This window comes from Piliocolobus tephrosceles, chromosome 6, assembly GCF_002776525.5.
Source record: "Piliocolobus tephrosceles isolate RC106 chromosome 6, ASM277652v3, whole genome shotgun sequence".
Taxonomy (NCBI): domain Eukaryota; kingdom Metazoa; phylum Chordata; class Mammalia; order Primates; family Cercopithecidae; genus Piliocolobus; species Piliocolobus tephrosceles.
In genome coordinates, this window is record NC_045439.1 from 87,670,382 (window position 1) to 87,694,507 (window position 24,126).

Here is a 24,126-nt window from a genome sequence, read left to right on the forward strand (position 1 = left end):
GTTTGATTTTTCCTCAAAATATTAAACATGGTGGTACCAGATGTTCCAGCAACTCCACGCCTAGGTATATGCCCAAGAGAATTGAAAACATGTCCACACAAAAATTTATACACAAATGTTCGTAAGCAGCAGCATTCATAGTAGCCAAAAATTAGAAACAACCCAAGTCTATCAACTGATATGTGGATCAACAAAATGTGCAATAGCCATGCAGTATAATATTATTCAGCTGTAAAATGGAATGAAATACTGATACACGCTACAATGTGAACCTTAAACTTTATGCTAAGTGAGAGTAGCCAGACACAAAAGGCCACATATTGTATGATTCTGTTTATATGAAATATCAGAATAGGTACATTTATAAAGACAGAAAGTAGGCAGGCATGATGGCTAACGCCTGTAATCCCAACAGTTCGGGAGGCTGAGGCAGGAGGATTGCTTGAGGCCGGGAATTCAAGACAGCCTGGGCAGCATAGCAAAACCCTCTTTCTACAAAAAAAATTAAAAATTAGCCAGGCATGGTGGCACAAGCCTGTGGTCCTAGCTACTCAGGAGGCTGAGGCAGAGAGATCACTTGAGACAAGCACTTTGAGGCTTCAATGAGCTATGATTGTGCCACTGCATTCCAGCCTGGGTGACGGAGCAGGACCCTGTGTCTTTAAAAAAAAAAAAAAAAAAAAGGTAGATTAGCGGTTGCCCAGGCCTAGGAGGACTAGTAGGAAGGGAGAATGGGGATTGTTTGCTAAAGGATATGGTGTTTCTTTTTGGAATGATGAACATGTTCTAAAATTGGTTAGGGTGTTGGTTGCACAACCTCGTAAATACATTAAAAACCACTGAGTTGTATGTAGTAAAGGGGGGAACTTTATGGCATATCAATTATGTCTTCCAAAAAAAGCAACTTAGTATGCTTTTTGGCATGAGTTGGGGTTGAGGAATATGAAAAGATAATGCTGACTGAGTTGGAGGGATTTGGGTGAGTTTGGTTGAAAAACTTTGACAGAGATAATATGGCAATTGGGAAATATCCTAAGAACATATAGTGATTACTAAGAGCGTAGAGGGCCCAGTTGTGAATGGATACCGTACATTTATAGTAATACTCTTTATTTTGTCTTTTTTTTTTTTTCCTCCACCATCTTGAGCCAAAACTCAGAGTTGATCTACTTCTGGTGTATAGAAAGATATAATGCAAGAGAATTGAGTGCTGGCAAAAGAACATTTGCAATATAGCCGTCGAATCTAAGCTGGACAGAGAAGGGGAAATCAAGGGCCATAAGAATAGGGGGTTGCATGTTTAAAGGTCAGTTGTAATAGGAGAATTAAGAGAGCTGAAATGATGGGAGATAGTGGTAAGAGATTTTTGGGTATGAGGTTGATAAACCAAGCAACCTGATGTTTTAAAGGAACCAAGGATTTTGCATAAAGGCTGTAGCATGGAAAATGAAATGGGCAGAATCCCACCTCTCAATTCTGAGGTGTATGGTTGGAGAGGGAGTGGTGGGGAAGAAATATGCTGCATCTCTATGTGAAGACTTAGGGAAGTGGGGTTAGCATGTGTAAACTAAGAAAAGGGCGCTTGAAAAGAGCCAGCCCCAGCAACCGGAAGTACAAATATGCTTCCAGCACTGTCCAACACATTTGGAATAACATAGTCACATTGGTGTGATCATCCCTATTATTGGGAAAGATTACTAGAGCAATCTTAGTTGAGGAACATTTCTTCAGTTCCACCTAATTTCCTTTGTTCTGGCCATATATTGACCATAGCAATGTTCTGATTATGATCTGGCCTACTAGATGACTACAGAGAGAGAATGTGTTCACTGGTCAGTAAGTATCTGGTGCGCTTAATATAATTCTCATTACAATCTTTGTAATCATTAAAATATTTTAAATTGGCACTCTTTTATATATCAATTTTTTTCAGTGAGTGGTTAGTGTTAGAGGGAATTTTGGGATTTCCAAAGCTCAGGACTAGACCCTGGTTCAAAGTAAGTGGCAAAGTAATACCATTTTTGTGAGGCTTCCTGGTAGAAGCTGGATAAGTCCCCTCTACTAAGAAACATCTGCATGATAGACCTATTTATATAAAGTGCAGTGAAGAGCCAAAGTTGTATATTGCTTTGCCTTTGAACAAATTTCTCTTCTTTCCCCTTCTAGAGCAGCATTCATCACATTTCTTAAGTGCTTTGCATAAAATTTCAAAGTTCACTGTGACCCCTGTACTGGGACATCATCAGGCACAGATGCTACATATGAAGGGCTTTTGGCAATCAGTGGCTTGGTAGCCATGAATCCATTTGAATCACTCCCTCGTGGACCATATGAAACACATTCTCCCAGGATCCCAGACATATTATTGGGAATCCAACTTACTGGACTAGTTTAGAGGCTTTTGTATTTCCAACTTACTGGACTAGTTTAGAGGCTTTTGGGTTTCACTGCACTTTTCTTCATTTCCTTCTTTTGTTGATCTTGGCCCCTTAACCTTCCACCCACTTTATTACTCATTTCTTAGGGACCCGACTACTCAGTAACACTGAGAAAAATGTATCTGAAACCGTATGGGTTTGAGTACAGCAAACTTAAGAGAGGGGAAATAAAAAAGGAAAAAATGTGTGTTCTCTGAACTTCCTTTGTTTATATGATCTGTTTATATGTTGTTAAGGTTATGTTATCCAGCTGCCTCCCCACATTTCAGAAATGACTAAAGATATCTGGAAAACACTCTAACAGGGTCATGTTGGCATAGTGAATGAAAAGACACTTCATGTGTCCCCTCACCAGACAATATATCTTCTTTTGAGGCATAGGAGCAATGCCAAGAGCTTTAAATGCCGAATCTCAAGGTTCTTGAAAGGCCCTTGACTTCTAGGGATTCTTTTAGAAAGAAACTAGTCAATGCCAGGCGCGGGGGCTCACACCTGTAATCCTAACACTGTGGGAGGCCAAAGCAGGCAGATCACTTGAGGCTAGGAGTTCAAGACCAACCTGGCCAACATGGTGAAACCCCATCTGTACTAAAAATACAAAAATTAGCTGGGCATGGTGGCACATACCTGTAATTCCAGCAACTTGGGAGGCTGAAGCACAAGAATCACCTGAACCTGGGAGGCGTGGGCAACAGAGCGAGACTGTGTCAAAAAAAAAAAAAAAAAAAAAAACAGTCAAGTGAGTTCCTTAAGGTATATACCTGGCCATTTGAATGTTTGCTCACTATGGATAGTCTATATGGTACCTAACAGATATTACAGTTTTCTTTTCGTAGAGTGAACATTGGCATTGGTGTGAGGTGATGTTAGCAGCCGTTAAAGCCCAGGCTTTAATCTGGCATTTGTATAATGTGAATTAAAACTTAAGTACACTTGAGTCAGAGTTATTCAGTAAAACATGTAGAATGGAATTTTGTGGCATTTATTAGAGCTATTCCACTTGTTAACACCTTATCTTGAAGGAACTGAAAAGAGGTAGCAAGTGTTCCTGCAGTAGAATAAAGTGCTTACTCTGGTTGAGTGAGAAGTTCCTCTCTACCTTGCATGCTCTACCCACTGTAATGGGTAATATTTGTACAAAGATGTGTTTTTCCCATCAAGCTATTTATGGAACTTGGCCTGCTAAATCATAAACTTAGAAGTGAGAATAAGTAAGAATAAGGAATAAAACATCAATGTTATCTTTTGGAAATAAATCACCCCATTGAACATGGAGAATGTGGTCTTCATGTCATCGGCATTTTCTTCATATTTCCGCTTTAGTGGAATGATCCTGGCTCTACTTTGCTGCTGTGCTTTCCTTTTAATTGCTATTTCACTAGGTCTCCTGAGCAGCAGCACCTGAAATAACTCCTGAGGAAGCTCCTAAGTGAATTCTCATAATTTGCTTCTCAATTCTCCCAGTTGATTGAGGCACTCTTTTTCTTGAGTGCTTTGCAGTTCTACGTAAGTGACTGATGTTTGGGGTCACTGCTGAATGTTTTGTTTGAATATCCCTTTCATGATGAAGGGAAGTCTGCTGCTTTTAACTACATGGGATGATGCCCTTGGTGGTAAGCCTTGAAAGGCAAAGATCATTTTTCATAGTGATATGATAAATGAAATTATTCTTTGTCACTTTGTCCTTTTATCCGTTCAGTCTGATAACCTCAGTTCTTGCGATTTGTTTGTTTTCTTCAATTAAGCTTAGTTGTTTCCTGTACCCAGGTGCATGCTATTTCTGCTCTTGGTTATGATGGTGTGTGGAGCATATTTCTGACCTGGAAGTGTGGTTTCTTTGACTCAGAGCCACATCAGCATGCCTTCCATCCTCTACTTCCTTTGCATTATTTCCTTTTGGAGGGCTCAGTTTGCCACCATTTAATCTACAGATGATTCATCTGGGACTGAGAACTGGTAATGCTATAATAACAATACCTTTCTTTATATAATACTCAATGCACTTACTACCTTAGACTTTCTCTGTTTATGAAGCACTTTCATTTTAATCCCTCACAGTAACCCTTTGCGTTAAGTCAGCAATTTTGTCTTAGTCTAAGATGGTGAAATTGTAGCTCAAAGAGCTTAAATAACTTGCTCAGAGTGGCAATGCTTCTGAGTTACCCTGCTTAACAATTTCTACAGGAAATGAATACTTTTGAAGATACTCTGGATAAATAAAAAGGAATTTTCCAAACCACGTCTCAGTTGTTAAAACCTAACTTGTTTTCAGTCTGGTCAGTTTATGAGACCAAGGTTAAAAGGCCCATTCACCATACAGTTTAAATTGATGTGGCCAAGTCAAGAAAATAAATATTTAGGTCAGTTTTTATTCTGTTGCTTATATGATAAAGTTCAGGAAGGCTGGCTCTTAAATTAGTGGAACTTGAAATGGAAGTAATTAAGCCATTAATTTTTTTATTATTATTCTCTTTTCCTTTCAGAGAGATGGAAAACTTGATGACTAGCTCCACCCTACCGCCTCTTTTTGCAGATGAAGATGGCTCCAAGGAGAGTAATGATCTGGCTACCACTGGGTAAGCAGCTGCTTTGGGACATTGGACTTCTCTGTAGGCCTCAAAACAAAACTTCTAACAAAGGAAGAAGTCCTAAAGAGGCAGTTTTATATCATAAGAATAGAGGATGCATTTGTTTCACTTTGCAAAGAGAGTGACAGCCATCATAAACCACTTTGTAATCTGCATTCAATTATCTTTTGCAGTGCTCTGGTTTTTGTGAACTGGTACAACAATATGTGGAATCTAGCAAACATTGGTGACTCCAGTTAAGAAAATTATATAGTCACTGTTAAGGAAATACCTGCCACAGAGCTAGCTCTAAAAAACAAATGCATTTTCTGTTCAAATTGCCATAGATATTAAAATAGTTTTTTCCCAAAGATCAGATTTTTTAATGTGGTTCTTTATTCAAAATGCTTAGTAACTTCAGCTGACTTCTGTTCTTTTCCCCATCCCACCTCGTTCTCCATTCTGTGGGATCTTTTGAGAAATATGTAAAGAGATATAGAAAAGGGTTAATAACAGTAGTCTACCTCTTCCCTTAAAATCTCTGTTCCACTTGAATTTTTGTCCTTTCTAGATATTTAGAGGTTATTTGGCAAAGAGAAAATGTGTTCACTAATAGACTGAAGTGCTAGCTAATCCCTAAGATGAATTATTTTAATATTCTTTAGAGCTCTTTAAAAAATAGACTATACTTTGTAATTCTGTTTCCTTCCCTCACATTTATTTCTTACCTCATTGATACCCGCCTTTGACCTCACTACTCAGATGAAAGTGTTCTCCCAGACTTTTCTAAAGGCTGCTTAGTTACTATATTCATTCAGTAAAAACTTTCTGAGTATCTACTATGTGCCATTGTTCCAGGCATTAGATAGAAAGCATTGATCAAAACAGATAAAAATCATAGGCCCTTTAAAGTTCAAATTCGACTTGTTGAATCAGACAATAAACAGGATAAATAAGTAAAACACATATTATGTTGATAAGAACTATAGTTTTAAAAAAGAAAAAAGTGGAGAAAAGGGATAGGAAGGGTTTGAGGATGCAGTTTTAAACAGGATGGCCCAGAAAGTGTTTAATGAGAAAGTGACTTGAATAAAGACCTGAAGGAAGTAAGGCAACTAGCATGCAGTTTTCTGGGGAAGATCATCCTAGGCAGAGGGAGCAGTAGGTGCAAAAGCCCTGAGGCAGGAGAGTTTCCATCTTACCCAAATAGCCAGGAGTCTGGTGTTGCTAGAGCACACATAGCAGCAGGAGAGGCAGTAGAGGATTACATCAGTGCTTCTCAAACATGAATTGCCAAGACAGCTGATGAAAATGCAGATTCTGATTTAGAAAATCTGAAGACCAGATTTTCTACATTTCTAACAAGCTCCCAGAGAATGCCAGTTCTGTTGGTATGAGACCCATACTTTGGGTAAGAAGAGACTAGATCATAGGGATCAAAATGTTTTTTAGAGATCAAAATAAACCCTTTAACTTTTACTCTGAATGAAGTGAGAGAGCATTGGAGGGTTTCAAGCAGAATTATATGATCTGACTTACGGGTTAATAAGATCCCTCTGACTGTTGTATTGAGAATAGAGTGAAGGGAGCAGGGGCTGGAACAAGGATACCAGTTAGGAGGCTCTTAAAATAATTCAGGAGACAGGTGATAGCCTGAAGAACCATCATCTAGTGACTTTCACAAGAGTGTTTTTGGTGGAATAGTAGGGGCAGAAACCTCATTGGAGTGTGTTTCAAAGATAATGGGAATGAGGGGTAGTGAGAAGTATAGAATTCTAGGTATATTTTGAAGGTATACCAAACAGAATTTGCCTGAAAGAAAGGATGAGGAATGTAAGAAAGGAGAAAAAAAGCAGTCAAAGACAACTCAAAAGTTTTGGCCAAAGCAACTGGAGGGATGGAGTTGCCGTTAGCTTAGTTGGGGAAAACAGAACAAGTGTGGGAGGGAGTTGTAGGAGCTCAGTTTTGGAAATTTTACATTAGAGATGCTTATTGGATATCTAAGTGGAGATGTCACATAGGCACTTTGATATCAGGTTCTGCTATTAGGGGATGTTTAGGTGAGACAGAAAGTTGGGATTTATCAGCATATAACATTCAAAGCCATGAGACTGAGTGAGATCACCAAAGAAATGAGCACTCTATAGATGGAAGAAAGAAGAGATCTAAAGCCTGAGCTCTGGGATACTCCAGCATTTAAAAGTCAGACAGAGGCTGGGCACAGTGGCTCATACCAGCTCTTTGGTAGGCTTAGGTGGGTGGATCACTTGAGGTCAGGAGTTCGAAAGCAGCCTGGCCAACATGGTGAAACCCCCGTCTCTAATAAAAATACAAAAATCAGCCCGGTGTGGTGGCACGTGCCACTATACCCAACTACTTGGGAGGTTGAGGCAGGAGAATTGCTTGAACCCAGGTGGCAGAAGTTGCAGTGAGCCGTAATTGTGTCACTGCACTCCAGCCTGGGTGACAGAGCAAGCTCTGTCTCAAAAAAAGAAGAAAAAAGAAAGAAAGAAAGAATAGGAAGAGTCAATAGAGTCTAAAGCGAGTTGCTAGAAAGGTAGCAGAAAAGCCAGAAGAGTGAAGGGTCCTGGAACCCAAGTAAAAAAAAAAAAAGTATTTCAAGGGAGGGGAAGAGATAAACGTGTCAGATCCTTCTGGTACATCAGGTAAGATGGGGGCTGAGAAATGACACTGGATTTAGCATGGGTGTCATTGGTGGCTTTGACAAGAGTTGTAAGCACACATCTCCTTTGAAGTGGGCTTAAGGGAGGAGAAGTCAGTAAGTATAAACAAGTTATTTCCAAGGGTTGTGCTATAAAGGAAAGGAGAAAAATTGGGACCTTAACTGGAAGTGGGACTGAGTTTTTTTCTTTTCGTTTTGATTTGTGTTAAGAGAATTAATGTCATATGTATATGCTGATTAGACTGATCCTGTAGAGAGAAAAGAATTTGTATTGCCAGAAAGAACAGAATTGCTGAAAATCTGCCCCTGGGTAGGCAAGAGTGTGTGAATAGAAGGGTTGTTGGCTTTAGCTAGGAACATGGATAGTTTATTCATGGTAACAAAAGATCCCCCTTTTCTTTCCAGTCTTCATCCAACTTGTCATCAAGAAGGCAAGTGATGCCTTTGGCCATTCCTGTTCACTTAAGTCAGGGATTCATGGGATTCTGTTTTCCCGTGTGAATTCCCAAGTGATTCCTGTCCACTTAAGTCAGGGATTCATAGGATTGCTACTCTTTCCCAAACCTAGTTCTTATATTTTACCGAAATAAGAATGTACAAGAATTAGTAACTTAAAAATTGATGGCACAGTTGAAATGAAAATGACAGTGAAAGAACAAGTTGCCTAATACATCCAAAATGATTGAAATATTTGGAAAACAGCCCTGCAGAGATCAAACTGGATCTCGATGGTGCCTCTTTTCAGCGAAAATGATTGGCATTGATTTCATAGCTTCTTTTACTTACCCTTTCTTAAAGGACCTCAAAAATGTAGGAATCTCCTGCTAAAATCACCTATTATGTTTCCTAGAAAGGGTCAGAAAAGTATAATTGCTTTCAGTCCCAAGACAGTCTGCTTCCTGTTTTCATCCATTTCTTGGTCCACTGTAATCTGGGATTTATTCTCATAATTCCACTAAAACTATACTTAACTAAAATTGGCAGTGACCTTCAGGTCTTCAAATTTAGCAGATATTTTTTGGCCTATCTTATTTAACATCTGCAACTTTTTACTTGATTAGCCACTACCCTTCTCAAAAGTCTTCCTACCTTGGCCTCTGCAGTCGTCTTCTCTCCAGTTATCTTAATGCCCTTCTCAATCTCCTTCCTAGTTTTTCTACCTTGCTCATACAGTGATATTGCTTCAGCCGAGTTCTATCCTGACTTTTCCTTCTTCTCACTGTCTTTCTGGAGAATATCTAGCACTGCCCATTATTTCCATGGGCTAACGACTCTCAAGTCTATCTTTATGCCCTTTTGTTCCACTTCTGTTCTCCTGGGGCATGTTTCCAGTTGTCTGTGGTACATTTCTACTTAATTATGTTACAGGTGTTTCACATTTATCATTTTCTTGTCTGTCTGTCTGTCCACACACACATACATACCCCTGTTCTTACCTTGGTTAATATTAAGTACATAACCATCAATTGGAAGCCTCAGAATTACGTTTGACTCTTCTTTTCTTTCACTATTAAAGGCAATCAGTCATTAAGTTCTCTCCATTCTACCTTTTTTTTTTTTTTTTTTCTTTTTTTGAGACAGAGTCTTATTCTGTCACCCAGGCTGGAGTGCAGTGGCGTGATCTCGGTTTACTGCAACCTCCATCTCCCAGGTTCAAGTGATTCTCCTGCCTCAGCCTCCCCAGTAGCTAGGATTACAGGCACTGCCATCATGCCCAGCTAATTTTTTTATTTTTAGTAGAGACAGGGTTTCACCATGTTGGCCAGTCTGGTTTTGAATTCCTGACCTCAAGTGATCCACCTGCCTCAGCCTCCCAAAGTGCTGGGATTACAGGCGTGAGGCACCTACCCATTCTGCCTCTTAAGTATCTCTTAGCTTTCCTTCTGCTCGGCATCCTGACTGCCTTTGTCTCTCACTTAATCTATTACAGTAACCTCTTGATAGTCTCCCTTTCTCCTTTTATACCCAGTTCTTTCTATCTGGAATGGTGTTGTTTACCTTGATGAATACATACTCATCTTTTAGGACCTCCTCTATAAATTCTTTCTTAACATCCCTCCTTACATACAAAATTCGTCATACGCTCTACCATACCTCTGTGGTACTTTTAACAAGCCTTTATTTTAGTACTTATGTTGCATTGTAATGATTCTCTATAACACTATGGGTTGTGCATTCTTTCAGAATAATGACTGAATATTATTCTATTATCCATCTTTCTACCACTCTTGCCTTCCCAACTCCTCCCTTGGTCAAAAACGAAAACAAAAATACTCACTAGCACATGGTGTTACCTTTCCTTCTATTCCTTTGTCCACATGTAATAAGATAAGTCCACCTAAGACCCTACCATCATCTGTAGCTTCTTGTGTTCGCTCTTCAGAAGGGTGAGATCTGGTTTGCTAACTCATCTGGAACAATATAGTGGGAGCAGGAAATAAGTACATCTGTCTGATTTATTAACATGTATACCTGAACTTACTGAACTTCATATTGTTCTTAGATGATCTGATTGTCAGTAAACGCTATAATCCAAGAAGAAATAGCCAATGAAATGTACCATTAAGAGATTTTTCTTACACCCTTTAAGAACTCTTTTGTGATAGTTGGCAAACTGCCTCTACAACTCCCATTGCTATTCACTTTTTTCGTTAATAGTGTTTTCCCTTTACATTGGAGATACATGAAAGGTAGCATGTAAAAGATTCTACTGCATATTCAGAACTGAAACATGAAGTCTGTGTTTAGAGGAGATCATCTTTTTGAAGAAGATTATAGTTGTTTTTGGTAGGAGGTGTCTTCATGGAACTGACCTGATTTAATCAAGCACTGAAACCAGTTTTTCAAAACACCCTGTAACTTCTGTGAAGACATTGTTTACATTTATACAGATTACTGGGGGAATTAATTCAAGGACTGGCATGTGCTTTTTGCTGGCAGGGAAATTTATCTAGAACCTTAGTAAACAGGTGGAGTTTTTGTGTTGTTGATACTTCTGCCTATTTTTCAGGTTAAATCACCCAGAGGTTCCTTACAGTAGTGGCGCCACATCATCCACCAACAATCCAGAATTTGTGGAGGATCTCTCCCAAGGTCAGTTGCTTCAGAGTGAGTCTTCAAATGCAGCAGAAGGCAATGAACAGAGGCATGAAGATGAGGTAAGCTGAAGTATCTCCTTCTGCTCCTATCCTCTGAAACTTCTGAAGAAGCAGTCACAAGGAAGGTGTGTTGATCAAAGTGTTGATCATCTAACCTTCTTACATTCTTAGGATGATACCTGCAAAATTTTCTGTTTTCTATTTCTTATTTTATATGGAACCATATTAATAATTTTAATGGCATAGACAGGTAGACTCTTCTTTCCCTGTTCCCTAAGAAATACCTACCTCATATTAGATGTTCAACAAATACTTGTTGAATGAGTGAATGATTTAATCACTAATAAGTAAGTAATGAGAAGTGTACATGCCCTTGCTCAAGGCCACACTCTGCTCACGAAGCCCTGCTGCCTGGAGCCCTATGTGCCCAAAGGATTCATACTACTTACCAAATCCTTCACCCTCCCATAGGGAGTACCTTTCCCTAACTCACACAAAGGCATATGAGCCTGGGCAGTCATGCCCTTGTTGGACTTTCAGTGTTTCTTACAAATAACTGATTACATTGTTAGTGTTTTAAGGCACTCCTTTTTTTTATTTTATTTTTTGTTTTTTAGCCAATAAAGAGTGTCACCATTGATTTTTGTCTTTTTTCTTATTTTAAAAAAGCCAACCGGGCCTGGTAGCTCATGCCTGTAATCCTAGCACTTTGGGAGGCCAAAGCGTGCGAAAGAGGAGTTCAAGACCAGCCTGGCCAACATGGTGAAACCCCGTCTCTACTAAAAAATACAAAAAATTAGCCAGATGCAGTAGTAGGTACCTGTAATTCCAGCTACTTGGGAGGCTGAGGCAGGAGAATCTCTTGAACCTGGAGGCAGAGGTTGCAGTGAGCCAAGATACTGCACTCCAGCCTGGGCTACAGAGTGAGACTTTGTCTCAAATAAAAAAAAATTAGTTTTTTATCTCTCCTATTGGCATTTTTAAAGATGATAATGAATACTTAAAGCTTCTTAAATACCTTAAAACCAAATTGGTTTTTTTTTATTTTTTGAGACGGAGCCTTATTCTGTTGCCCAGGCTGGAGTGCAGTGGCACAATTTCAGCTCACTGCAAACTCTGCCTTCCCAAGTTCAAGCTATTCTCCTGCCTCAGCTTCCCAAGTATCTGGGATTACAGGCGCATGCCATCATGCCCGGGCAATTTTGTATTTTTAGTGGAAATGGAGTTTCCCCATGTTGACCAGGCTGGTCTCGAAATTCTGACCTCAAGTGATCCGCCTGCCTTGGCCCTCCAAAGTGCTGGGTTTACAGGTGTGAACCACCATGCCAGCCCATAGTAACTTTAATGTAACTAGGTAAAAAAAAAAAAAAAAAAAAAAGAAACTAATACCAAATACATAATTTGCCCAATGGTGAATTATACCATTTTATTTTATATACATTTGGAGGAGTAGAGTACTACAGTTACTATTTAGATATTTTTGTCCTTGTTTATTTATCTTTCTCTTGTCTGAAATAAGAATTATTGTATCCATGAAACATTAACTGATAGGGCTGTGTGTATTTGTAAAATTATGAGGTAAAAATATGATGTATCTTACATCTTATTTAAGGTACAAGAAAAAGGGCTCTGGTGAAACATCAGTGGTACCTCAGTCCTTTTCGTTTCTTTAGTTTTTTTCAGAGGTGATTCAATCTTTTGATTTAACTGGTAACTCAACATATAAAGACCTCTGACTACGAAACGTACATCTAGGCTGGGTGCAGAGGCTCATGCCTATAATCCCAGGACTTTGGGAGGCTGAGGTGGGTGCAGTTCGAGACCAGCCTGATCAACATGGCAAAACCCCATCTCTATTGAAAATACAACAATTAGCTGGGTGTGGTGGCGCATGCCTGTAATCCCAGCTACTTGGGAGACTAAGGCAGGAGAAACGCTTGAACCTGGGAGGCAGAGGTTGCAGTGAGCCAAGATAGCGCCATTGCACTCTATCCCGGGCAGGAAGAGCAAAACTCTACCTCAAAAAAAAAAAAAAAATTAAAATTAAATATATATCTAAAGGAACAAATTGTCAAGCCAAAGACCTCATCTTCATTTCAGATATACTTACTGAAATTTTTCTGAGACTTAGATATTAATGTAATATTCCATTTGCTATCTGCTATGGGAAATAAGCTAGTCTTTGAAAGTTATCAATGAGCAACTCCCTTTGTGAGTTATTTTTAATCTCTGCTACAACTTATTTCTTCCTTTGCCTGGTGCATGTGACACCATCTAACTCTGATCTGACAACGTCTGCCTCCCTACCACAATGCTGCCTGTGCTGCTGTATTTCCCATTTGGATACTCTCCTGTCAGGAATCAGGACCTCAGAGTTGTCTGTGGGACAGTCATATGCATATGAAGGTCAAAGCTGAGTGATCATGGCACCTTTTATTCTCATACATTGCGATTAGCACAAAAATAGCTGTTTAATGCAAGATTTTGTAGTGTGGTACATAAAAGAGTTTGCAAGTGAAGCATTTGGAGTTCCTCGAAAATTGCATTGCTGTCATTTGTATAATATCTACAACAGATATGGAGAGCTTTGAATATCCAGAGCCAAATTGCAACTCTTAATCCTGTTTTGTTTGTTGTTGTTTATTTTTGTTGTTGTTGGGTTATTTTGGGAGATGGTTGTTGTTTGGTTTTTGGTTTTTTATTTTGTTTTGTTTTGTAGCAACGAAGTAAACGAGGAGGTTGGTCCAAAGGAAGAAAGAGGAAGAAACCTCTTCGAGACAGCAATGCACCCAAATCCCCTCTTACAGGATATGTTCGGTTCATGAATGAGCGTCGAGAACAGCTTCGAGCAAAGAGACCAGAAGTCCCATTTCCAGAAATCACAAGGATGTTAGGCAATGAATGGAGTAAACTGCCTCCTGAGGAAAAACAGGTAATTGTTCTTATTCCTGACTCTTTGGTTTTGATTATATCTCCGAAATAACTTCCAAAAGAAAAGCAAAGAGGATGGACAGTTGATTCTGCAATTTTGTCACAGTGCCTAGGAGACCAGAAAAGCAGGGTCCATCATAGCAGTTTTCTCTAACTTAGTGATTTTTAAACTATTTGTTCGAGGGGTGTGAGCAGGGAAGGAGTCTAGGACTCCCCTCAACCAAAGCAGCACCACTTTTTATGCGCTGAGTTCACATAAGATTTTTATAAGTGGTTCAGTATTAAGAAATCTACCAATAAAATATATTCCACTGAGTTAAATGAAAAGTTGTGAATTAAATGAGAAAAAGTCACTTGACACAATTCTGCAGTTCACATAAGATTTTTAAGAAAAAAATGTTACTGCTTTAATACATTTTTTAAACTAGAGTTCTGGCAAATTAACCTGCTATTGAAAATAAAGCAAGAACAACTTGAATTCTTTCTCCTCTAAGATAGAAACTAACCTGATGGCAAACTGAAATGAATCCATTTGTTAGAGATTTGAGAGGAATTAAGGACAAGATAGCCATGAGCTGGTGGAAATACCACTAAAGCAGAGCAATGGTCATGATTGTGGGAGTTGCTTTGGGTTAAAAGTTCCCAGCATTCCCAGCATCTGAAAGATATCTATATTTCTTTTATGTCTTAAACTCTTTTATGACTTACACTTTTTAGAAAGGATTCCAGACACACTAAAACCAAATTGAAAAATACTCTCCTGGGAATTAATTGACTTCAGAAATTTTCAAAGAGATCAGATTCAGTTGCAACTTTTGAAGCTCTGTATTAGTGGTAGCAAGCTAGTAGAAGGCAGTGAATATCATCCATTGTTTTGGCACTACTGTAGAAAAGGATAGTGGGCTGTACATACTATGTTATTCTTTTCTTTTTTATTTTTCTTTATTTTAAAATTAATGTGTGATCTTTTTTTTTTTTTTTTAGATCCTTTTCAGAGAATACAGAAGTGTATTAACAAAAATGTAAAAATAACAGTGGTTATTTCTTGGGATAACCACTATTACGTAGGACAAAGGTTTTGTGTTTGTTTTTGCTTTACTAACTTTTTTTTGGAAATAATTTCAAATGTACAAGAAGTTACGAACATAAAAATAATACAAAGAACATCCAAACACTCTTTGCCCAAATTCACCTGTTGTTAACACATTTTATTCCATTTCTCCATTTGCATATGCACTTACAATATTCTCAGTCTTTCTTACACTTTTGCATGCTCAGTCTTTCTCTCTCTCTCTCTCTCTCACTCACACACAAACAAACACTTGCATGTGTACACCCAGACACACAAAATTTTGTTTTAATCATGTGAGGATAAATTATATACATTGTAGCCCTTTACCCCCAGAATATTTCAGTGTTTATTTCAAAGAATATTTTCTTATATAACCATAGTATAGTCATCAATTTCATAATTTTTCATTAACAATACTTTAATCTGTCATCCATATGTTGACCTAACCTCATTTCTTTATAACATTTTTCCCTTCCAGAACAAGTTCCAGTCTAGGGTCAGATTTTATGTTTAGTAGTCAAGTTTCTTTTTTTTTTTTTTTTTTTTTTTTAGTAGTCAAGTTTCTTTAGCTTAAACTGGGATATTTCCATAGTCTTTCTTTTTCTTTTATAACATTGATTTTTTTAAAAATACAGTTCCCTTCTGCTTCCCCCGCTTCTTTTACCTTTAACAGAACATTGGTCATTGTGTATTTTTCAGATGTTTCCTCGTGATTAGATTGAGGTTACGCATTCTTGGTGGAATGACTTGCATAGGCAGTATATCACATATGCAGGCACACAATGTCCTTTTGTTTCTCACCGGTAATATTAATTTTGCTTACCTGGTACATTATTTAAATTCTCCTTTGTCATTAGTAATCTATGGGGAGATGATTTAAGAACATGCAAATAGTGTGTTCTACATCAACATTTTCCTCTAGATTTAGCATCCATTAATTATTTTTGCCTGATTTAATCTTTATCATTATGGTTACAACGTGATGATTTTTCCAACTCCAGCACTCCCTTCATATTTACCAGTTAGCCTTCAGCATTCTAATCTAAGCAAGATCTTGGCTTACTGCAACCTTGACCTCCTGGGCTCAAGCACCCTTCCCACCTCAGCCTCCTGAGTAGCACATACCACCAAACCTGGCTAATTATTTTATGTTTTGTAGAGACGGGATCTCACTTTGTTGCCCAGCCTGGACTCAAACATCTGGGCTCAAGCAATCCTCTTGCCTCAGCCTCCCAACATCCTTTGATTACAGATATGAGCCACCATGCCCGATGCCCTACCCCCATTTATTTATTTGTTTGTTTGTTTGTTTTTTGAGATGGAGTCTTGCTGTGTTGCCCAAGCTGGAGTGCAGTGGCGCAATCTCAGCTCATTGCACCCTCCGCCTCCCAGATTCAAGTGATTCTCTAGCCTCAGCTTCCCACGTAGCTGGGACTACAGGCATGCACCACCACGCACACCCAACTAATTTTTGTATTTTTAGTAGAGATGTTGTTTCAGCATGTTGACCAGGCTGGTCTCGAGCTCCTGACCTCAAGTGATCCACCCACCTCGGCCTCCCAAAGTGTTGGGATTATAGGCATGAGCCACCATGCTCAGCCTCTACTCCCATTTATACCCCCATTTATTGTATTTGTATGGTAACAAATCATTGGTATTATGTCTATTATAAGTCATACTAATAATCGTATGAAGTTTTTTCTACTAGTTTATATTTTATTACTATACTTAATTATTTTGGTGCTTAAATTGTACCAGATTTGGCCAGTTGGGTATCCCCTACATCTGGCTCTTATGTGGGACAAGGTGTTTAACATAATTTCTGAGTGTGTTTTCCGTTCATTTAGAAGCAGTATTTTTATACATTCTTATACTTCCTTTTGATGAATGAAAAGGGCAAAGCATTAAACAAAATAATCCTGGTAGAGCAATGAACTTTGTTTAAATAATTAATAGCACAAAGCAATCAAAGCATGTAGATATAGGTTCTCTCAGAGTAGTCCATTTTTAAGTCCATAGGATGAGGTCATTATTTTTATGTTCTTTGTGCCTCCTAGCTTCATTGCTCCAATCTTCTGGCTCTTAAAGGGCCAATTGATGTATGACATCATCCCCTCAAAATGGGCTGGAGACAGCAAAACAGTAATATTCTATTCGTTCCCCTGGGAAGACTTTAAGTGTGCCTGTGTAGTGTGCAGATCTCATGAGGATGACTCTAGTGGCCATGTAGAGTTCTATCTATAGAGTTAGAAGAATAACTCTAATCATCTTCATGAATTTTTTATAAGAATGATCTCAATAGAACTTGTCTTCATTAGGTTAGAAAAGGCAATAAATAGTCTAAAAACTCATAATGACCTATTTCTTTTATAATTGAGAGGTTATATTTTATTCTATTCATACAACTCTTGTTTTCCTGATTCTTTTTTAAGGCATATTCCCTATATTCTTTTCTTCCCATGTTCTAATTGTCCCATTTTCTTCAAATAGGTAGTTTAATTTTATTTAAATAAGATCTCATTTTCTTGAAAATAATTCTGTGTTTCTTTCCTAGCGCTACCTTGATGAAGCAGACAGAGATAAGGAGCGCTACATGAAGGAACTAGAACAGTATCAGAAAACTGAGGCCTACAAGGTCTTCAGTAGGAAAACCCAGGACCGTCAGAAAGGCAAATCTCATAGGCAAGGTATCAAAACCAGAACCAAATGTATTTGTAGTTTGTTGTGGGTGATGGAGTGTCATAAAGCCAACTGTTAAGAGTGGTAACTAGAAAAGACGTGTTTCTGTTTTCTCTGCACTATAAAGTATTCACTTAAAAGCATTATTTTGGAATTTTATTAAAATCACACTGCTCTCATTTAGAAATTTCAACTGGGTTTCCATGTCTGTTATCAATGATTTTGGCTTGTCCTCCAAGACCCCTGTTAGTTGCCTGCCTGCCCTTTTCCTGATTCCCAGTTTAGGCATTTCTCTGCCTATAAGCAAACCTATCTAGAAAATCATATCAGTAACAGTAACTTGCCTTTAACACTTCTGAGACTTTCGTGTGTCATTTTTGAAGCACCATCCACAACTAGTCTATTTTTCCTTAGCCATCACATCTTCTCTATACTTGGGCATCTAGCCTGCTAAAATTATAGATGTTGTACAAGTAGTCTTTGGTTTGTGTCTTCTGTCTACTTTTCCACCCTGTTCTCCCTAAAGTTAAAAACTGTGTCTGCTGTTTCTCTTATGCCTAATTATGAATTCTAATTCTGTAGATATGGGGTTCCCTTACTTTTGTTGGCTGACCGATTAATAAAGCCTTAAGGAAAAATATGTTATGAGAATCTACATATACCAGCAGGTTTTATAGTTTGGCACAGTCATACACTTCAGTTTGGTTATTGCTTTCTTTTTAAATGTAATGTTCTCTTATTCTTTTATATTTTTAGATGCAGCCCGGCAGGCCACTCATGATCATGAGGTAATTAGCCATCTGTCTACATACCACATATATGTATTTATAATAACGTTGCTTTTTGAAATGCTACTGGATTTTTTTTTTTTAATGAATGCAGAGTATTTCCTATATCATAATTCAGATTAAATGAGATACTTTAGCTTGGGGGTTCTTAGCATATGGCAGACACTTACGTTGTGTGTCTGTCATTGAACTACAGCCCCTAACCTCAATCCTTTCCTGTGATCTAAGAATTTTATTGGCTTTAAATGCCAAAGATGGCTGGAATTTGGAATGAAGTATAGAAATCAGGGCTAGCTGAAAGCTATAACTTGACCATAGTTTATCATCACCACATGCTTTAATCTGACTCTCAGAAAAGTAGTTATTTAAAGAATCCAGCATTTGCTTAAAGTGAACTGTTCAGCTACAATGTCAATAGAGCACAAGCACCAGTATCTCATTTTTTTGTTTGTTTTGTTTTATTTTGTTTTGTTTTGTTTTTGAGATAGAGTCTCACTCTGTTGCCCAGGCTGGAGTGCAGTGGCACAATCTTGGCTCACTGCAACCTCTGCCTCCCAGGTTCAAGCGATTCTCCTGCATCAGCCTCCCGAGTAGCTGGGACTACAGGCTCGTGCCACTACACCCGGCTAATTTTTTGTATTTTTAGTAGAGACAGGGTTTCACCGTATTAGCCAGGATGGTCTCGATCTCCTGACCTCGTGATCCACCCGCCTTGGCCTTCCAAAGTGCTGGGATTACAGGTGTGAGCCACCGTGCCCAGCCATGTTCCCATTTTTCTATGGTAACAGAACCCTTATTCTATTCTGGGGAGCAAGGTACCTCTCTAAAAGACTAAATGGATTACAGGCATGAGCCACCATGCCCTGCCCAGTGTCTCAGTTCTTACACCTCCTTTCCTCTTCCCTCACTTCACTAGCACATGTTTGTATACTGGCTTCTTTCCTCCCACTTGGTTCAGCCCCATTGATAGGATTTAGGCCTATGTTTCTGTGTGTATGGGATTTAGGTGTGTGTGTTATTTCAAATTATGTTTCTTCCTTCAAACTTTTGTTTCCTCCAACTTCCTTTAACCTTCATGGCTCTCTATACTTCTCTTATGTGCTTAGCTGATCTGACCTAGGGGTTTTGAGGTAATTCAAGGACTCACACTCTTTGGTTGTAATCTCTTTGCAGACATGCACAGTCTAGTTTCCATCTTTATATCCAACCCTATACCACCTATCATGATACCCTTACCTTGAGAAGGTATTCCATAAGTGATTATTTTTATACAAGAATCTATTCAAAGTTGACCTGAAATAACTGGGAATTTGAACAAAAAGAATTTTCTAGTGTACTATTTTACATGTATTTGTTTTTTTACCAAATCAAGGAAATGTTGGTTACCTTAAAACATAGAGAAAAGATTCAGATTCACAGGTCAAATAGATGTTATTACCATCTATGAATTATAAAGTGAGAAACATAGTAAATATTTGCATTTTATTCTTCAGATAGATCCTATATAAATGTAATTATATATGACATTCTGTGCTCTAATTCAGATGAAATGTTATGTTTTGTTGCTGGAGAAACTTTGTATGTATTTGTATTTTAAATCATAATAATACTGCAAATTTTTCATATTAGCAGACTTTTGTATAATTACTTCTCTCTTTCTTTGCCTGTGTGCCCAGCTATCAATATCATGAAATTTCTGTACTTCTTTTTTTCTCTATTTTATAGCTTCTCTATCCTTAACAGTTACCAAAGAGAATTTGGACAGTAATCTGAAACATTAGAGCTCACATTTTCTAGTCAGTCGTCTAAATAGGTGTCAATCATCTGACTCATTTCTTCACTATGAATTTTGCTGGCCAAACTATATGCGACATTTTTGTCTTCAGTAAACTTGATAGTTGCAGTCAGAAAAGATGTAGATTTAGTCTGTATCGTAGAACCTGCTGCTGATAATTTGAGAAGTGAAGGTGTTTATTCAGATACATTAGTATAACATGAATTTCTGTAATGTCTGTGATTTGTGAAAAGAAGTGAGTCTCTATATTTCCCTGTTACAGGATTAGACTAGACCCATGTTAAGCCAAACAAAAAAAAGGAGTGAGCAGATGGAGAGCCAGCAGTTGTTTCTTAAAAGGTTATACAGTAGGTTCTGTAAATCCATGTGTTGGTATGCCCACAACAGGATAAAGCTCCTTTAGTAAGCGTGTTGACCCAATTAATGTCCCTTACTTTACCATTTTTATTTTTCACTGAATAATATGTTTCCTAAGTTAGATAATTTTAGAACAATTGCAATATAAAAGAACTGATTTGAAAGTTTTAAAACTGTTTTTAAACATTGTTACCCAGTAATTTTCTTACATATAACTTCTTAGTAAAATAGAAGCTCAGAAAAATAGAAAGCACTGTGGGTGAAAAGCGGCCACAGAAGGAGCCCATGGAAAGGAGTAATTGAATCAGGACTTTTTTTTTTTTTTTTTTTTTTTTTGAGGCGGAGTCTCGCTCTGTCGCCCAGACTGGAGTGCAGTGGCCGGATCTCAGCTCACTGCAAGCTCCGCCTCCTGGGTTTACGCCATTCTCCTGCCTCAGCCTCCCGAGTAGCTGGGACTACAGGCGCCCGCCACCTCGCCCGGCTAGTTTTTGTATTTTTAGTAGAGACGGGGTTTCACCGTGTTAGCCAGGATGGTCTCGATCTCCTGACCTCGTGATCTGCCCGTCTCGGCCTCCCAAAGTGCTGGGATTACAGGCTTGAGCCACCGCGCCCGGCCGAAATCAGGACTTTAAAATGACCTAGGTTTTGTGGAGACCTCAGGGTGGGTAAAATGGCTCGAGCAGAGGTATGAGTAAGTTTTTAATAAAAGAGCAAATATCTTGCATTGTCTAAAGACCATAGATCCTAAATACATACTTATTTCCCTTTACTTATTCTATGAGAAGTAAAACACTGAGACTTAGTGATCCTGTCAAGTGACCACCTCATTTTGTCAGTGGGGAAAGTGACTTGCCTAAGACAGTATATAGAATGGAAAGAATTTACCCAGAATCACTTACTGAATTAAATTGGAGGCAGAATTGTGACGGAAACCCAGGCCTTCTGTGTCATAGTCTAGCATTCTTGACAGCACAGTGCCATGCTACATAGCATAAACTTCACAGTGTTGAAAGTAAAAACGGGCCAGGTTGCTCGAGATGTCAGCAAAACGTGTTGCTAGTTAAGTAAACTATTTGGTTTGTGTATAGTAAAGAAACCTATTGTATTCCTAAATGAAACTTGGATCCCTAAGTCATTGTTACCAAGGCAGGTACTAGAGAGAGCATATTAGAGCTACAGAAATGCTGACCTGAAAGCCATTCTGCATAGCAGTGGGGCACTTCAGGCTGGTACACAATGTTAAGAGCATTTCCCAAAGTAAAAGGCTCTTCAGAGAAGCACATATCACACTCTTTGAAATTCTGGCCCTGGGCCTAGATCACAGCAAAATAGATTCAGTTCAGAAGGGCCTCTTTTCTCTTAACCTCCATTCAATATCCAGAATGGAAAACCAAAGTGAAGAATATTCTTGCTCCTCTCAAATCGAAAGCCAGCCCACTAGACCCAAGAGTTAGCTAGTATTACTCTCAAGAAAGTGTCTGTATCTCATGTGAAAACTAAGATAGAAACAATAATTTTGTTTCTCCTTTAATTTATGAGAAATGACAGAATGACACTCAGCCTGAACAAATTAGACCCTTTCAGTGAAAGGGTAAACAAATCCTTATGATTTTAATCCCTTGAGCTATCCTTGGAGCAGCTTAAGTACACCCAAGCCCCCAGGAGGATCCTCTCCATGCCATGAAATGTGCTCAGTAATGGAAGAGCGCTGATGTTTTTTATTACCACTCTTCCATTAAGTAGAATTTCTCTGTTACCTTTCAGAGACTGAACAGTTTCGTTTAATTGCTTTAATGTTTCTTAGTTTGTGCTCTAAGAATCTGTACCAAGGAGCAGTGTGTTAATGCACATATGTGGTGCTGTCCTCTGCCCTTACATAATTAGCTTAGTTTGGACTGCTCTGGCAAAGGAGAGAAAAGATTACCAGTCTGAGGAGAGTCAAGACCTTGGAGAGGGATCTTTGTACCATGGTAATGGGAGCCAAGCGTCTCCACTTTACCCATCTAACTGGCAGATATTGAGACGTATAGCTGGGTAACTGATCTCATGTAACTGCACTTAAGTTGGAGGCTGAATAAGATGGGATGATAATGTCCTAAGTCTTTATGCTAAGTCATCTGTGGACTTATGTTTGTATCTGTTATGCCTTGTGCATGTTGGGATTGTGTGTCATAAGTTTTGTTTTCCTGCAGCAGCCCAGTGACAGTTAAAGCATATGGGAAGCCAGCAAATTTGAGAGAAAGCCACTGCAAAATGTGGCTAAGATTCCTTCTGGAACCAGCCTTTCTTGTTCATACATTAATTTCCATTGAAATCCCGTAGGAACTGGCTCGAGGTAGAGCTTTGCATGTTGAAACTTGGGACTTTCAGTTGATAATTTTGTTGTTTGTTTTCAAGTTATTCTGGGAAACTTTGCTTTCTTTTGTTAGGAAGAAAAATACAAAGTAGAAATTAAGTGCTCTGAAATTACATAGCTTTTCAGTGTCTTTCTTGCTCAGCTGCCATTGGCAGGTGGTTCACACAGCCCAGCCCCCTTGCTAGGCAGCCACCATTATGAAAACAGGAGCTCGGGTGTCAGATTTCCCTCTTAAGCTGTGAATTGCTTAGCTTTTCTACTGGGCACCAAGTCATTTTGGGGTTCAAAGATTTAGAAAACTAGTGGAGGCCGGGCACGGTGGCTCAAGCCTGTAATCCCAGCACTTTGGGAGGCCAAGGCAGGTGGATCACCAGAGGTCAGGAGTTAAGACCAGCCTGGCCAACATGGCAAAACCCCATCTCTACTAAAAAAAAATACAGAAAATTAGCCAGCCATGGTGGTGGGCACCTGTAATCCCAGCGACTCGAGAGGCTGGGGCAGGAGAATTGCTTGAACCCAAGAGACGGAGGTTGCAGTGAGCTGAGATCGCGCCACTGCACTCCACCGTAGGCAACAGAGAGAGACTCCGTCTCCAGAAAAAAAAGAAAAAAAGCAGTGGTGACAAGAGTAGGAAAGATACATTCTATCTAGCTTTAAACAGTTGTTTATAGGAATGAAATCTAGGTATTATGTTTGCATGTTTTTCATGTTATAAAGGTCCTGGGATCTTAAGATTTCACTAACAGTTTCTTCACTTCTCACTTCCTGCCATTTTACCACCTTTGTTAAGGAAAATTTTGAACACTATGCCAAGACACTTAAAATTAATATTCACAGTGCTTTCAACCTCAAATTCATTTTAGAAGTGACAGTCAAAGCATCTTGAATTATTGACTTTATTCTTAAAGATCATTGTAGAATATATTTTGCGATGACCTTGTGAGGCTTTTTTACTTTTAATGGCTTATTGTTGAATTAATTTTAGGCTTTGTTACTCTTTTGTATCTCACATAATCCTCTGCTTTCTAATTTTTGGAGCCTAGTTATTTCTGATTTCTTGGTCTTGTATGTATGTTTGTTTGTTTGTTTGTTTTTCCTGTGTCTAAAGAAAATCTAAAAGACCCCAAAGATAGGCGCTTCTCATAAGTAAATAGAAGTACCAATGGAATATCATAATTATTGCTCGTAGTGGTCAGATTTCTGCTTAAAATTCTTATTGTCCACTCTGCAAATTTATATTGCATAATCTTAGGGAGCATTTTACATGCATAACCAACAAAAGTGACTGAAAAAAAACACTCTTTCTCAATTCTCACTGCAATCGCTTTCACAGCTGTATACTGTTGACTATTCAAAACACAA

At 38.6% G+C, this 24,126-nt stretch overlaps 1 protein-coding gene across 2 annotated transcripts in view; it reads left to right on the forward strand.

Moving 5' to 3' along the window:
• Positions 1-24,126, forward strand: part of HMG20A (high mobility group 20A) — a 76,415-nt gene that overhangs the window by 43,895 nt on the left and 8,394 nt on the right. Inside the window, exons 1-6 of one of the 2 annotated variants that reach the window (XM_023195968.2) lie at positions 4,245-4,394; positions 4,922-5,014; positions 10,699-10,846; positions 13,506-13,718; positions 17,344-17,476; positions 18,225-18,256. In XM_023195968.2, coding sequence (XP_023051736.1) covers positions 4,926-5,014; positions 10,699-10,846; positions 13,506-13,718; positions 17,344-17,476; positions 18,225-18,256 — 615 coding nt within the window. In that variant the 5' untranslated portion in view covers positions 4,245-4,394; positions 4,922-4,925. Of the gene's footprint in view, positions 1-4,244; positions 4,395-4,921; positions 5,015-10,698; positions 10,847-13,505; positions 13,719-17,343; positions 17,477-18,224; positions 18,257-24,126 lie in introns of those variants that run through there. The other variant, XM_023195967.1, reaches the window with a different exon arrangement.